At 41.5% G+C, this 16,459-nt stretch overlaps 1 protein-coding gene across 1 annotated transcript in view; it reads left to right on the top strand.

Annotated features, from left to right (window-relative positions):
* The window catches only part of LOC143276936 (extracellular sulfatase Sulf-1-like), a 55,150-nt gene extending 45,542 nt beyond the window's left edge, over positions 1-9,608 (top strand). The window contains exons 13-18 of the mRNA XM_076581606.1: positions 1,225-1,385; positions 2,948-3,093; positions 4,264-4,460; positions 6,525-6,667; positions 7,574-7,688; positions 8,645-9,608. Coding sequence (XP_076437721.1) covers positions 1,225-1,385; positions 2,948-3,093; positions 4,264-4,460; positions 6,525-6,667; positions 7,574-7,688; positions 8,645-8,859 — 977 coding nt within the window. The 3' untranslated portion in view covers positions 8,860-9,608. The remainder of the gene's footprint in view (positions 1-1,224; positions 1,386-2,947; positions 3,094-4,263; positions 4,461-6,524; positions 6,668-7,573; positions 7,689-8,644) is intronic.
* The last annotated feature ends 6,851 nt before the right edge of the window (positions 9,609-16,459 follow it).

Raw genomic sequence — 16,459 nt, 5'->3', positions numbered from 1 at the left:
CAACACAACACAATAAACAACAACACAACACAACACAATTGATCTGGTCAAGTTGAAACATCAACACAACACAACACAACACAATTGATCTGGTCAAGTTGAAACATCAACACAACACACCACAACACAACACACCACAACACAACACAACACAACACAACACAACACAATACAACACAGCACAATTGATCTGGTCAAGTTAAAACATCAACACAACACAACACAACACAATTGATCTGGTCAAGTTAAAACATCAACACAACACAACACAACACAATTGATCTTGTCAAGTTAAAACATCAACACAACACAACACAACACAACACAATTGATCTTGTCAAGTTAAAACATCAGCACAACACAACACAACACAACACAACACAAAATTGATCTGGTCAAGTTAAAACATCAACACAACACAACACAACACAGTTGATCTGGTCAAGTTAAAACATCAGCACAACATAACACAACACAGTTGATCTTGTCAAGTTAAAACATCAGCACAACACAACATAACACAACACAGTTGATCTGGTCAAGTTAAAACATCAGCACAACACAACACAATTGATCTGGTGAAGTTAAAACATCAACACAACACAACACAACACAGTTGATCTGGTCAAGTTAAAACATCAGCACAACATAACACAACACAGTTGATCTGGTCAAGTTAAAACATCAGCACAACATAACACAACACAGTTGATCTGGTCAAGTTAAAACATCAGCACAACATAACACAACACAGTTGATCTGGTCAAGTTAAAACATCAGCACAACACAACATAACACAACACAGTTGATCTGGTCAAGTTAAAACATCAACACAACACAACACAACACAATTGATCTGGTCAAGTTAAAACATCAACACAACACAACACAACACAACACAATTGATCTGGTCAAGTTAAAACATCAGCACAACATAACACAACACAGTTGATCTGGTCAAGTTAAAACATCAGCACAACACAACACAACACAGTTGATCTGGTCAAGTTAAAACATCAACACAACACAACACAACACAATTGATCTGGTCAAGTTAAAACATCAGCACAACACAACACAACACAACACAATTGATCTGGTCAAGTTAAAACATCAACACAACACAACACAACACAGTTGATCTGGTCAAGTTAAAACATCAGCACAACACAACACAACACAATTGATCTGGTCAAGTTAAAACCTCAAGCAGCATGTTTTTAGGTGCAGGGTTTGACCTGTTCACCCGTCGATGCCGTATCCTGAGCAACCAGACGGTGTCGTGCGACCAGGACATTTACCATGACTACAGCCAATGGGAGGCCCATCGAGAGCGGGTCGACGAGATGATCAAGGAGTACCGGAAGATCCTGGACGATCTGAGGGTGAGTTGGGGTGGGGGTATGTTGTATAATGGGTCAGGTCAGGGGCATAGCCCTTGCTACTGGTACCATCTTCTTCTTCTTCGTTCGTGGGCTGCAACTCCCACGTTCACTCGTATGTACACGAGTGGGCCTTTACGTGTATGACCGTTTTTACCCCGCCATGTAGGCAGCCATACTCCGTTTTTGGGGGTGTGCATGCTGGGTATGTTTTTGTTTCCATAACCCACCGAACGCTGACATGGATTACAGGATCTTTAACGTGTGTATTTGATCTTCTGCTTGCATATACACACGAAGGGGGTTCAGGCACTAGCAGGTCTGCACATCAGTATGTTGACCTGGGAGATCGTAAAAATCTCCACCCTTTACCCACCAGGCGCCGTCACCGTGATTTGAACCCGGGACCCTCAGATTGCCAGTCAAACGCTTTAACTCACTCCATGCCAAGAGTTTTTGCCCTTGCCAATCCCTGAAAACCCAGGGTTTGTATAGGATGGGGAAAAAATTGTAAAAAAAACAAACAAACACTCAGACAATTGATATTTAGTATATGTATGCAAGGAATGTTGTTCCATATGTGTGCAAAAAATCAAAGTATTTACTCACCATCTTGATGTTGATCGCGGCATCCATATTTTGTGTATTTTTTAGCATTTTTGCACCCATCAGAAAGGTACACCAACATGTTCCACATCACATTCTAACACTATTTGAGGAACTGAAGACCTAGTGCATGCAATGAAGTATGAACAGGTGGTGAAGAAAGTTGAAATTCACACATACAAAAAAAAATATTGTCTCTACATAATGAAAATCAAAGAACAAAGAAAAAAACTCAACCGGCTGGGTGTTGACTGGCCAGTCAGCTGACAAACCTGGTATGCCAGTGAAGGGATGTGCAAGAGGGAAAAATGAAAAATTGTCAGTCCAATCACTGGTGAAAACACTTGCAAAATCGTCCATTTCCTCAGTGGTTTCGTCGTCTGTGTCTGTCTCATCTGCTGGCACATGATTCTCACTTTCCTCTCCATTGTAAACACTCTCTTCAGCGGCCGAATCTATTTCTAGTTCATCGGGATCTGGTTCAAATTCACTGTCCGAAGAATCAACATTATCTCCTTCGACATCAGAGCCTTCAGTTTGGATCATTTCCAAAGCATCTTCGACGCTGAGTAACATTTCACCTCTCCGACCGTGTCGAACACTTCGCCGTGACGCCATCTTGTCAAACAACTTACAAAGCTGACAGGGGGCACGCTTTGTTATCAACTGCGGTTGAGCTTATCGCGACACACACGCAGCGTGTGTGAATGAAAAGCTGACCAGAGGTGACGTAAGATATCACATCTGCTTTTGATTTTCGCATCCGACGCGTCACTCTGACAGCACAAATTTTTAAAATTTAAGTCCGCATATGCGGACATTGGCATCCAACGCTTTCTCCGACGATGTCCGCATATGCGGACAATGGCAGCGAGTGAGTTAACCACTCGGCTATTGCGCCCGTCCACCATGAAAGTGGGCCTGCACACTTTCCTTAAATGTATCTCATATTTCTTCAGAATATCCGGAACCATCTGTCGGAGAACAGGCCCCCTCTGTACGTCGACAGCACGGAAGACGACGATAACGCCAACGGGGACACAAAGCCATTACAGGGAGCTGGGGACGACGACTGTGACTGTACCAACAGCCTGGACTCCGGCAGGTAACTGGGGGCCGCTGTCAATCAGTCAATCAATCAATCAAAACCACTTTATTAATCCACATGGAAATTAAGTTGTGCAATCACAGGCTAGTTGTAAACACTAGCATAAAATCATCATGCGCAGCATAAGAAGAGATGAAAACTAGTCAAATAAGAATTCCCAGTTTCAGTTTCAGTTTCAGTAGCTCAAGGAGGCGTCACTGCGTTCGGACAAAACCATATATGCTACACCACATCTGCCAAGCAGATGCCTGACCAGCAGCGTAACCCAACGCGCTTAGTCAGGCCTTGAGGGGGGAAAAAAAAAAAAAAAAAAGGAATTCCCAATAGCTGACGATAGACTAAACCCCCCCTCTGCACACACACATACTCATGTTAAGACAATATTTACAAATGAAAACATCCAACAAAAAAAGGGTATATATATTACTAAAAATGACATGCACGCACACATGCACTCACACACACACACACACACACACACATGCACACACACACACAACTGGGGATTTCCAGTTTGAGCGTCAAAGGAGGGGAACATGAAACGATCGTCAGATACACAGGGGGAGAAGAAAGAGAATTTCCAGTTTGAGCGTCAAGGAGGGGGGAGCATGAGACGATCGTCAGATACAGGGGGGGGGGGAGAGTTTCCAGTTTCAGCGTAAAAGGAGGGGAACATGAAACGATAGTCAGATTTGGGGGGGGGGGGGGGGGGGATTCCAAGTTTGAGCGTCAAAGGAGGGGAACATGAAACGATCGTCAAATTTGGGAGGGGGGGGGGGGGGTGAGGGGGGGAATTTCCAGTTTGAGCGTCAGTTTCAGTTTCAACTGAAATTGAGCGTCAAAGGAGGGGAACATGAGGGGAACATGAAACGATCATCAGATACAGAGAGGAGAGGGTGGGAGAGGGGAAAGGGGGAGAGAAGAAAGAGAATTTCCAGCTTCAGCGTCAGTGTCAAGAAAGTGTATTTGTATTTATCTTTTTTTTTGTCACGACAGATTTCCCTGTGTGAAATTCAGGCTGCTCTCCCCAGGGAGAGAGAGCATCGCCACACTGAGAGCGCCACCCTTTTTTTTTTTTTTTTTTTTTTTTTTTTTTTCCAGCGTGCAGTTTTATTTGTTTTTCCTATCGTGTCAGTGTCGGTGAACCTGTTGACTGAACAATCGCAGGGGAACGCGGAACGATCGTCAGATACAGCGTCAGATCCGGCGCGAGCAGAAGCTGCTGCTGCGAGCGCAGCGTCGAGAGGAGCGGAACCAGCGGAAGGAGCAGCGGAAGGGGCGGAAGAAAAGGAGCTGCAACGACAACAACATGAAGTGCTTCTCCCACGACAACAACCACTGGAAGACTCCGCCCTACTGGACCTGTGAGTTGGAAAGAGAGAGAGACAGAGACAGAGAGAGAGAGATAGGAGAAGATGGGGGGGAGTGGGGGGGGGGGGAGAGGGAAATGGGAGGAGGGAGAGGGGGGAGATAAAAGGGGTTGAGAGAGAGAGAGATAGAAAAGCAGATTGAGGGAGAGAGAGAGGGAGAAACAGAGGGAGAAACAGAGGGAGAAACAGAGGGGGAGAGAGAGAAACAGAGGGGGGAAGAGAGAGGGGGAGAGAGGGGGGAGAGGTAGATGGGGGAGAGGGGGGGGGGGAGAGAGAAACAGAGGGGGAGAGACGGGAGAGGTAAATGGGGGAGAGAGGGGGAGAGAGAGAGATACAGAGAGAGAGAGGGGTAGGAGACAGAGACAGAGAGAGAGGGGGGTAGGAGACAGAGAGAGAGAGAGGGGTAGGAGACAGAGATAGAGAGACACAGTGAGAGAGAAACAAACAGCATGAAGTGCTTATCCCTCAACAACAATCACTGGAAGACACCACCCCGCTGGCACTATGAGTTGGAAAGAGTGTGTGCTTGGAAAGAGTGTGTGTGCTTGGACAGAGTGTGTGCTTGGACAGAGTGTGTGTGCTTGGAAAGAGTGTGTGCTTGGAAAGAGTGTGTGCTTGGAAAGAGTGTGTGCTTGTGTGCTTGGAAAGAGTGTGTGCTTGGAAAGAGTGTGTGCTTGGAAAGAGAGTGTGTGCTTGTGTGCTTGGAAAGAGTGTGTGTGCTTGGAAAGAGTGTGTGTGCTTGGAAAGAGTGTGTGCTTGTGTGCTTGGAAAGAGAGTGTGTGCTTGGAAAGAGTGTGTGCTTGGAAAGAGTGTGTGCTTGGAAAGAGTGTGTGCTTGGAAAGAGGGAGTGCTTGGAAAGAGAGTGTGCATGGAAAGAGGGAGTGCTTGGAAAGAGAGTGTGCTTGGAAAGAGTGTGTGTGCTTGGAAAGAGGGGTGTGCTTGGAAAGAGTGTGCGCTTTGTAAGAGGGAGTGCTTGGAAAGAGTGTGTGCTTGGAAAGAGGGAGTGCTTGGAAAGAGAGTGTGTGCTTGGAAAGAGTGTGTGCTTGGAAAGAGGGAGTGCTTGGAAAGAGAGTGTGTGCTTGGAAAGAGGGAGTGCTTGGAAAGAGAGTGTGCTTGGAAAGAGGGAGTGCTTGGAAAGAGAGTGTGTGCTTGGAAAGAGTGTGTGTGCTTGGAAAGAGGGAGTGCTTGGAAAGAGTGTGTGCTTTGAAAGAGGGAGTGCTTTGAAAAAGAGTGTGCTTGGAAAGAGGGAGTGCTTGGAAAGAGTGTGTGCTTGGAAAGAGGGAGTGCTTGGAAAGAGTGTGTGCTTGGAAAGAGGGAGTGTTTGGAAAGAGTGTGTGCTTGGAAAGAGGGAGTGCTTGGAAAGAGTGTGTGTGCTTGGAAGGAGGGAGTGCTTTTCTACAGCTTTTTATTTCTCTGATTTCTTTCTTTTATATACATCATTCGTTTTGTTTCCTCAGAGCATTGGTTATTTGCATTCTTCTCTTTCCTCTGAGTTTTTTAAATTATTATTTCTTTTTTTTTTTAAAATTTAGGTGGGCCATTTTGTTTCTGCTCAAATGCCAACAGCAACTTCTGTTTCCTCTGGGATGTGTTTGTGTTTTTGTTGTTGTTGTTTTGTTTTTTTTCTAGATGGGCCATTCTGTTACTGCTCAAATACCAACAACAGCTATTTCCTCTGAGTTGTATTTGCTTTTTATATTTGTTTTTTTTGCTAGATGGGCCATTTTGTTCCTGCTCGAATGCCAAGAACTTCTATTATTGAGTTGTGTTTGTTTGGGTTTTTTTTGTTTTTTTTTTTAGAAGGGCCATTCTGTTTCTGCTCGAATGCCATTAATGACTCTTTCCTCTGAGTTGTAATTGCTTTTTACATTTATTTTTTGCTAGATGGGCCTTTTTGTTTCTGCTTGAATGCCATCAACAACTTCTGTTATCTCGGAGTTGTGTGGGTTTTTTTTTTTTTTTTTTTTTTTTTTTTCTAGATGGGCCATTCTGTTTCTGCTCGAAAGCCATCAACAACTTCTGTTATCTCTGAGTTGTGTTTTTTTTTTTTTTTTCTAGATGGGCCATTCTGTTTCTGCTCGAACGCCAACAACAATACGTACTGGTGCATACGCACGATCAACGCCACCAGTGATTTCCTTTACTGCGAATACATTACCAACTTCATCTCCTTCTACGACATGAAGGCTGACCCAGATCAGGTTTGTGTGGAACTAGGTTGATGCATTTTATTGTATGAGAAATCTGTTGTGACAAAAAGAGTAATACAATACAATACAATACAGTACAATACAATACAATAATGCAGTGCAATACAATACAATACAGTGCAATGCAGTGCAATGCAGTGCAATGTAGTGCAATACAATGCAATACAATACAATACAATACAATACTTCCTTGTTGGTGGACTGCAACTCCCATGTTCACTCACACACGAGTGGAATTTTATGTGTATGACCGTTTTTTTTAACCTTGCCATGTAGGCAACCATACTCCGTTTTCGGGGGTGTGTGCATGCTGGGTATGTTCTTGTTTCCATGACCCACCGAATGCTGACATGGATTACAGGATCTGTAACGTGCGTATTTGATCTTCTGCTTGCATATACACACTAAGGGGGTTCAGGCATTAGCAGGTCTGCACGTAAGTTGATCTGGGAGATTGGAAAAAAATCTCCACCCTTTTACCCACCAGGCGCCGCTACCGAAATTCGAACCTGGGACCCTCAGATTGAAAGTCCAGCGCTTCAACCACTTGACTGTTGCGCCCGCTGATTCACAAAATTCTTCTTCTTCTGCGTTCCCGTGATCATGGTCTCAGACTTGCACTCCTATGCTGGAGATGAAGGTGGTGGTCTTGATGAGATCTTCTTTGGTGCCCCAGAGCTTTTCTGCCAGTGTGGCTCCATAGGGCCACTGCTGCGTCCGTGCATCTTGATACAGGGGGCAGGACTGCAGGATGTGTGCCAGGGTTTGTGGGCCTGTCTTACACAGGCAGTCAGGAGTGTGTGACAGCTTTATTCGGTACTTGTGGTCTCTCGCAGGCGGCAGTGCCCCGTGTGTAGTCGATTCAAAAAAATAAATTGGATACTCTTTATTTTCCAGCTGCACAATGTAGCAAAGAAGCTGAACTACGGAGTTCTGCAGCAACTTCATGACCAGCTGGCCATCCTCAAAGTGTGCCAGGGGAGTGAGAACTGTGATCTCCACAACCATAAAGGTATGTATAACTCCTCTTCTTCTTCTTCTTCTGCGTTCACTCGTATGCACACGAGTGGGCCTTTACGTGTATGACCGTTTTTACCCCGCCATGTAGGCAGCCATACTCCGTTTTCAGGGGTGTGCATGCTGGGTATGTTCTTGTTTCCATAACCCACCGAACGCTGACATGGATTACAGGATCTTTAACGTGCGTATTTGATCTTCTGCTTGCATATACACACGAAGGGGGTTCAGGCACTAGCAGGTCTGCAAATATGTTGACCTGGGAGATCGGGGGCAACTGCTGTCCCAACTGTCTTGGCTAGAAATGAAAGAATCCATTGAGGCAGCCATGTGGTGGTTCTGTATTGTCCGTATATTCTGTGTAGCATATTCAGGATTAAAAGGCTTTGCCTGTCTTGAACGAAAGCTGATTTGTGTTCGCACATTTCTTCTGTCATTGCTGCTGAGTGCCCATGTCAAATGATCGGTATAAGGACAGGCCCGGCTATTCCTTTTTTGAGGAAGTGTCTGGGTTTGTTCCAATGTACCTTTTATTTACCTGTGTGCTAGCTGAATCGGTAGCGTAAGCAGCATTGACTTGAAGTTGTGTACCTTGTGTATGGAGAAAGTTACCACTCTTTACTATTTGTTAGTCATTTCATCTCCTGGCCTCATTGTTTGTTGATTTCCAGAATAAAATAAGATATATATATAATTTAAAAAAGGAGAGAAAAAACAAGAGAAACCTGGCAGTGAAAGAGATAGAGGGAGTTTGCACCATATAAGTACCAGTTATACTTATCATTATTATTATCATTATTACTATTAGTATTATTATTATCATCGTTATTATTATCATCAGCATTATAGTCTTCATCATCATCATCGTTACTATCATCATCATCATTATCATAATTACAATCGCCATATCATCATCATGATCATTATTATCATGTTTGTCGTGGTACACAGATTTACGTATCCCCATGAACCCTGGTATTGACTGGAAGGAGACGTCGGTATACGAGGACAGTTCGGGGGAAGGGCTGGACTACGACGACTCTGATCGCGCCGGGGTCTACTACCGCAGCGGTGATGAGGTTTTGCTGGGCAAGGCTTTCGGCAGAGACAGTGACGATGTGCTCTACGAGGACTTTGATGTTGAGGAAGACCCTGATTTCTTTTAGTTGAGTGAAGGGGGTGGTATAAGAGTTTTGAGATTGAACATACAGAGGACGACCCCCACTTTCTTTTAGTTGAGAGGAGGGGAGGTTACGATCATGTAGAAGATACCATGATCGACCCTGATGTCTTTTAGTTGAGTGAAGAGGGTGGTTATGATTTGGTACTGTATAAGAGTTTTTATGATTTGGTGCATAAGAGTTTTGAGAATGAACATACAGAGGACGACCCCCACTTTCTTTTAGTTGAGAGGAGGGGAGGTTACGATCATGTAGAAGATACCATGATCGACCCTGATGTCTTTTAGTCGAGTGAAGGGGGTGGTTGTGATATGTTGTATGAGGATCGTTAGGACTAACACAAAGATACAGAGGATTATCCTAATTTCTTTCAGTAGAGTGAAGGGAAGGTTACGATTTGGTGTGCAAAAATCTTGAGGACGAACGCACAGAAGTTGACCCCACTTTCTTTCAGTGATGATCAGGGGAATCGGGATTTTTAACTCACTCAGTACGGCCAGTCCTCTCTTCTCCTCTACACAGACCCCTCGGATGTCCAGTGGGTGTCTGAATGACCCAACGTTTAGCTTCCGTCGTCAGAATTGTGGTATTCTTTGTCAACATTCACGTCTTCAGTATAAGAGCCTCCCGCTTGCAATATTTTGATGATGGTAATTGGGGTGAAACGCTGTTAACGTGGTCTCTTTCGACGTTCGTATGGAGAGACTTAAGACAAAGATACAGAAGACGACCCACCCGGGGGGGGTGGGGGGGGGTGGGGGGGGGGGGGGCGGTTACGATTTGGTGTATAAAGGATCTTGAGGATGAAGATGCAGAAATTGACCCCAGATTCCTGTTGGTGACAATCGGGTGGACATGAGGATTGTGCGGAAGAAGATTCAGAAGACGACCCCCCCCAGTTATTGCAGTTGAATGGAGGGATGTTCTACAGCAGAGAGAATGACAATCTGGTGTATCAGAATTTTGAGGAAGAAGATGACACCGATTTCTTTGAACCGAGTGGAGGGGCGTTCTACTGCTGATGATCTCTTGTATAGGGATTTGAAGTGGTGAAGCAGAAGACGACCTCGTTTTATTTTAGTTGAGTGGAGTAGGGTTTGGGAAGGCGATAAGGATATTTGAGGATTAAGATACAGAAGACGACCTCGTTTTATTTTAGTTGATTGGAGTTTGGGTTGGGAAGGCTTTAGGAATTTGAGGATTAAGATACAGAAGACGACCTCGTTTTATTTTAGTTTGAGTGGAGTAGGGTTTGGAAGGCGATAGGAATTTGAGGATTAAGATACAGAAGACGACCTCGTTTTATTTTAGTTGAGTGGAGTATGGTTTGGGAAGGCGATAGAGATTTGAGGATTAAGATACAGAAGACGACCTCGTTTTATTTTAGTTGAGTGGAGTAGGGATTGGGAAGGGTGGGTAAGGGGGAGAGAATTCCTTGCCTCGTTAGAGCTGTGGTGACTGTGACGGTTCTGGTATCATCGAGATTTTGTGCCATGTCGGGACGTAATTCTCGGAAAGAAAATCCTTTTATTTTATTTTATTCTTCTTCTTTCTTTTTTTTTTTTTTTTTTTTTTTTTTGTAATGTGCATTATTGTTTTATTCACAGCACAAATCAATACAATGTTGTACATACGCACTGAGAATGTCCATCGACAGAGACGTTAACCAGGAGGGGAGATAACCGCTGTCTGCAAAAAGTTTGGGTGACGTCGGGAGTTATGTTGACTGATGTGGAGAGACAGACAGACAGAGAGAGAGGGAGAGAGAGAAGAGAAGAGGAAGAACGACAACCAGCGCAGTGACACGAAGCACTTTTCACACACACACACACACACACACACGTACTTGCACATGGGAAAGAAAGTGTGACGACGAAGAACGGAACAAGCAAAACAATGCAAGTCTTGGCCAGTGGGCTGTGTTTTTGTCATGCGGCGAAACGTCATTGTTGTTTTGTTTTATTTTTGTTTATTTTATTTTATTTTTTTGTCTCCTCCGTCCCCTCCTCCCCCCAGCCCCCCCCCCCCCCCGCCCCCCACTGCACCCCCCGTCCTGTTTTTTGTCCCTCCATCCCCCCCCACCTCTACCACATCATCATCAGTGTCTGCTGTGCATCACTGGCGTACAGTTCTTGCTTGTACAATCACCCGACGTACAAATAAGGCTCTTGTGAGAAGACCTTGGTTTTTTTGGAAAGTGGACCTTTCATGACTGTTTGTATGAAAGAACATTGCCAGCAATGGCCGATTTATATCTCGAAAGAATTGTTACCAGCAGTGATGGATTTATATATAAGAATGTTTACCAGCAACGATTGATTTGTATCAAAGAATGTTACCAGCAATAACTGATTTATATCAAAGAATGTTACCAGCAATGACTGATTTGTATTGCGAATGTTCCAGCAATGACTGATTTGTATTGCGAATGTTACCAGCAATGACTGATTTGTATTGCGAATGTTACCAGCAATGACTGATTTATATCAAAGAATGTTACCAGCAATGACTGATTTGTATTGCGAATGTTACCAGCAATGACTGATTTGTATTGCGAATGTTACCAGCAATGACAGATTTGTATTGCGAATGTTACCAGCAATGACTGATTTGTATCAAAGACTGTTACCAGCAATGACTGATTTGTATCAAAGAATGTTACCAGCAATGACTGATTTGTATTGCGAATGTTACCAGCAATGACTGATTTATATCAAAGAATGTTACCAGCAATGACTGATTTGTATCAAAGAATGTTACCAGCAATGACTGATTTATATCAAAGAATGTTACCAGCAATGACTGACTTGTATTGCGAATGTCACCAGCAATGACTGATTTGTATCAAAGAATGTTACCAGCAATGACTGATTTATATTGCGAATGTTACCAGCAATGACTGATTTATATCAAAGAATGTTACCAGCAATGACTGATTTGTATCAAAGAATGTTACCAGCAATGACTGGTTTATATTGCGAATGTTACCAGCAATGACTGATTTATATTGCGAATGTTACCAGCAATGACTGATTTATATCAAAGAATGTTACCAGCAATGACTGATTTATATCAAAGAATGTTACCAGCAATGACTGATTTGTATTGCGAATGTCACCAGCAATGACTGATTTATATCAAAGAATGTTACCAGCAATGACTGATTTGTATCAAAGAATGTTACCAGCAATGACTGGTTTATATTGCGAATGTTACCAGCAATGACTGATTTATATTGCGAATGTTACCAGCAATGACTGATTTATATCAAAGAATGTTACCAGCAATGACTGATTTGTATTGCGAATGTCACCAGCAATGACTGATTTGTATTGCGAATGTTACCAGCAATGACTGATTTGTATTGCGAATGTTACCAGCAATGACTGTTTATAAAGCGAATGTTTGTTAACAGTAATGACTGATTTGTTTTTAAGAAGAATGCTACCAACAATGACTGATTTATATAAGAGAATGTTTCCAGTAATGACTGGTTTGTGATTATAAAAGAATGTTACTAGCAATGTCTGTTATATATTTTTAAAGAATGTTAGTTGCTGGAAGTTGTTGGGTTTTTTTTTCTTCTCTTCTTCCATGTTTTTTGTTCTCTCCTTCTGTGAATGATGAAAGCATGCCTGATGATTTAAAAAAAAACAAAAAAACCAGGGATTTTACCAGTTTTTTTTTCTTTCTATGAATGATGAAAGCCATTCTTCAAAGTCTGTGAACCGGAGAGACAACTGCTGATGTCTTCTTTGTAAAGGAACCGTTTCTAGCTATAAACACTTCATTGTGACTGGTTTTAGTGCAAGGAGGCAAGGTTTAAAATATGTGTCACTTACAAACGTATACCTCTCACTGAGAGAGAGTTTAAAAAAAAAAAAAAAAAGAAGAAAAAAAGGGGATGATATAGAAAACATTATTCCCACAGAATGTATGATACATCATTAAATTATATATTAAAAAAAAAAATTCCAACAAGAGAAATTCATTTGCTGTGGTTACCATAAAATCAACATGTGATAATAAAATTCATTACTTTATAAAATTTCTCCAACGAGAGAAATGCATTTGCAGTGTAAAGCAAATATTGCACAAAAATCGCAGTCATTCAATGTGAATATGTAAAGGACATAAGATGCTAACTTGAAAAGAACCTTGCATAAAAATAATCACTGAGGATAGGCATAAAACATCACACTATAACTCGCATGGATATATGATTTAATAGACTGCCATAAAACTGTCACTATTAACTAAAAATGATATGATTTAACAGACTGGCTTAATTTATATTTGTATTTCTTTTTATCACAACAGATTTCTCTGTGTGAAATTCGGGCTGCTCTCCCCAGGGAGAGCGCGTCGCTATACTATAGCGCCACCTATTTTTTTGTATTTTTTCCTGCGTGCAGTTTTATTTGTTTTACCTATGGAAGTGGATTTTTCTACAGAATTTTGCCAGGAACAACCCTTTTGTTGCCGTAGGTTCTTTAATGTGCACTAAGTGCATGCTGCACACGGTTTATCATCTCATCCGAATGACTAGCATCCAGACCATCACTTAAGTTCTAGTGGAGGGGGAGAAAATATCGGTGGCTGAGCCGTCATTTGAACCAGCACGCTCAGATTCTCTCGTTTCCTAGGCGGACACGTTACCTCTAGGCCATCACTCCACATGGACAGATGATTAAACAAAATGACATAAAACACCACACTGTTTTAACTGACATGGACAAATGATTAAAAGACTGGCATAAAACGTCTCTCTAAGTTAACTAACATGGATGTATGATTAACAGACTTGCATGAAACGTAACTAACATGGACATGTTATGATTAAACAGACTCTTGCCAGTATCTTGCATGCATTTCTGTTCATCAATTCCTCCTCTGCTTGTTCGATACTGCGACTGGATGTCAGCTTAACCACTCACCATACTTGCTATAAACTGTCGTCGTTGGATTCAAGTTGTTGTTTCACTGTTACAATTGTCTTTCCGAGAGTGGCCTGTATGAAGCCAACGTGACCGTTTATTATAAGTCTGAAAATGATTGTTATATTCATTCTGTGAACATTCTTGTCGTATTCATTTCTGTGCTGTATACTTTAGATTATTTAGATTTATGCGGCAGTTCGCTGTTGTATTCATCATGTGAGCATTCTTGTTATATTCATTCTGTGCTGTGTACTGCAGATTATTTAGACTTATGCGACAGTTCGCTACTCTTGAAATTTAGATGGTGAAGATGATTATGACGAAGAACCTTTCTTCTGTTCTTTTTTTGGTGACCGTTCACAATGTGCACAACTCCTTTAATTCAGAACATTAACATTAGAGGACTATGGTAAAGTCCCAATTTGCTATTATGTCTGGGGTTTTTTTCTGAGTTGTCCGTGTTTTTTTCAATTAAAAAAAATGTTGCACATTTGTGGATCAATGGCGAAGTGAACAAAAATCAAGACCTTTGAGCGCTTTATTTATTTGCGAAATGGAGTTCTGTGCACATATATATTTATGAACTGTTGCCTTAATTTTTTTTTTTTTTTTCTCTGTATTATTTGATTATAGTATTAATTGTTCATGGTAGGGTTTTTTTGGGTTTTTTAAAAATAATTTTTTTTAGGAATGTTACCATTTAAAAAGAAATTGTGTTTTATTTTCAACATATATTTTAAGTTCAGTTTAACCCTTTCACTGTCAAACTTGCATTTATGCAGCAGCTAGGTAGAGGACCCATGTCACTGAAGGGTGACCAGATCATGGGTCTGTTATCCATGAACCTGCTGCTGTTAATGTTCGGTGGTAGGATAGGCCATGTTTTCGACACATCACAGGGGGAATCCCCAGCTGTATTTAGACACAATATTTACGGTGTTTATAGCACAAGGGAATTTGCCCTCTGAATTGACTGGCGGTGAAAGGGTTAAGGCAGATGTATTTTTGGAGTGTTGCCTTTTGATTTTTCTTGTTGTTGACTTTAGCACAAGTATAGTTTACAGCCGTTCTTTTTTGTCTTTTCTATTTTATTTTTTATTTCAATGGAATGTTGCCTTTTAGAAGTAACTGTGAATTAAAGACCAACAACATTTTTTCACTTTATTTTTGACCAGATTATGGTTTGAGATGGATATGTTTGTCTGGCCAGTCCTTCAGATAAACTGCACAGGGTTTATCCGTTTTGTATCTGTATTTATTGATGCTTTTTTTTTTTTTCTGCTGGTTTCACTTGCTATCCATTCAGGAATCTGCATGATCACATTTGTTGTTTATCATTGGCTTGTCTTGACGATATGTTTGTACTTTAACTCATTGTACTCCAGGCATGAGTTATCTTCTCTGAAGGCCTTCAGCATCAGCCACGACACATGGGAGCTGAATGCAATGGACAGACCAAAGTGGCGTTCAGCTGTCCACAAAGGCGCCAAATCCTGTGAGGCCAACAGAATCGCTGCAGCAGAGCAACGCAGACAGGCCAGGAAAAGCAGTGCCAGCAAGTCCCCGACAGCCGCCACCATCCCCTGTCCACACTGCGTCAGAACCTTTTTTTTTTCTTTCTTCTCAAGGCCTGACTAAGCGCGTTGGGCTACACCACTGGTCAGGCATCTGCTTGGCAGATGTGGTGTAGCGTATATGGATTTGTCCGAACGCATTGACGCCTCCTTGAGCAACTGAAACTGAAACTGAAAATATGCCTAGAATCATGCTGCATCGTGTACTTTTTTGTTTTTGTTCTATTTTATTTTTATTTTTTAGTTCATCACAAACACTGCCTGTTGTGTTGGAATCTCATGATTTTTGCCATAACGTGTGTGTGTGTTTTTTTGTGTTTTTTTTTTCAATCATGTTTTTGTTTCATGATGAGGATGTGTACTGTGTAATCAGCTAAAAATGTATAAAATAATGTTGGCTTTCTTTGTGTGTGTATGTGTGTGTGTGTGTGTTGCTTAGTTAGAGTGCCTTCTGTATATATATATATATATATATATTTTTTTTTTTTTTTTAAACTGTGAGTAGTTGACAATTGCTTTTTTTTTTTTTTTTTTCGTGCTTTTGTTATTGTATGTTGAAACTTTGTCACACATCTCTGGCATATCTTTTCCATTAGAATTTCTTATTTTATTAATAAAATAAAATTATTATTATTTTTAATGGACCCATGAAAGAAATGGGTTCAGCATGAAAATGACTAAAAAGACACGTTTTTCTATGGAAAGAACTTGAGAGTTGGAAAAAAGAAAAAAAAAAGAAAAGAAAAAAAAAAAAGAATCTCTGCAGAAAGAAAAGGGACTTAACCATGGCGTTTAGACATGTATAAAACACCTGCTTCCTCCCCCTTCCCTTCCCCCACCACCTCTCTCCTCCCCTTCCCCTGTCAACAGTGTAATATCAGCAACTACTCTCTCTCTCTCTCTCTGTCTGTATCTATACACATTGTTGGTTTCATCATTGCTGCGTATCCTTTTCTTCTTTTTTCTTAGTCTTTTTTTTTTTTTTTTTTTTTTTTTTTTTAATCTAATTTTATTTTATTTTCTTATACCATCTTTGTGTTCCTTTTTTTTTGTTTTTGTAAAAGTATCGTA

This window comes from Babylonia areolata, chromosome 33 (genome assembly GCF_041734735.1).
Source record: "Babylonia areolata isolate BAREFJ2019XMU chromosome 33, ASM4173473v1, whole genome shotgun sequence".
NCBI classification, from domain to species: domain Eukaryota; kingdom Metazoa; phylum Mollusca; class Gastropoda; order Neogastropoda; family Buccinidae; genus Babylonia; species Babylonia areolata.
This window is presented reverse-complemented; position numbering and strand designations above follow the sequence as displayed.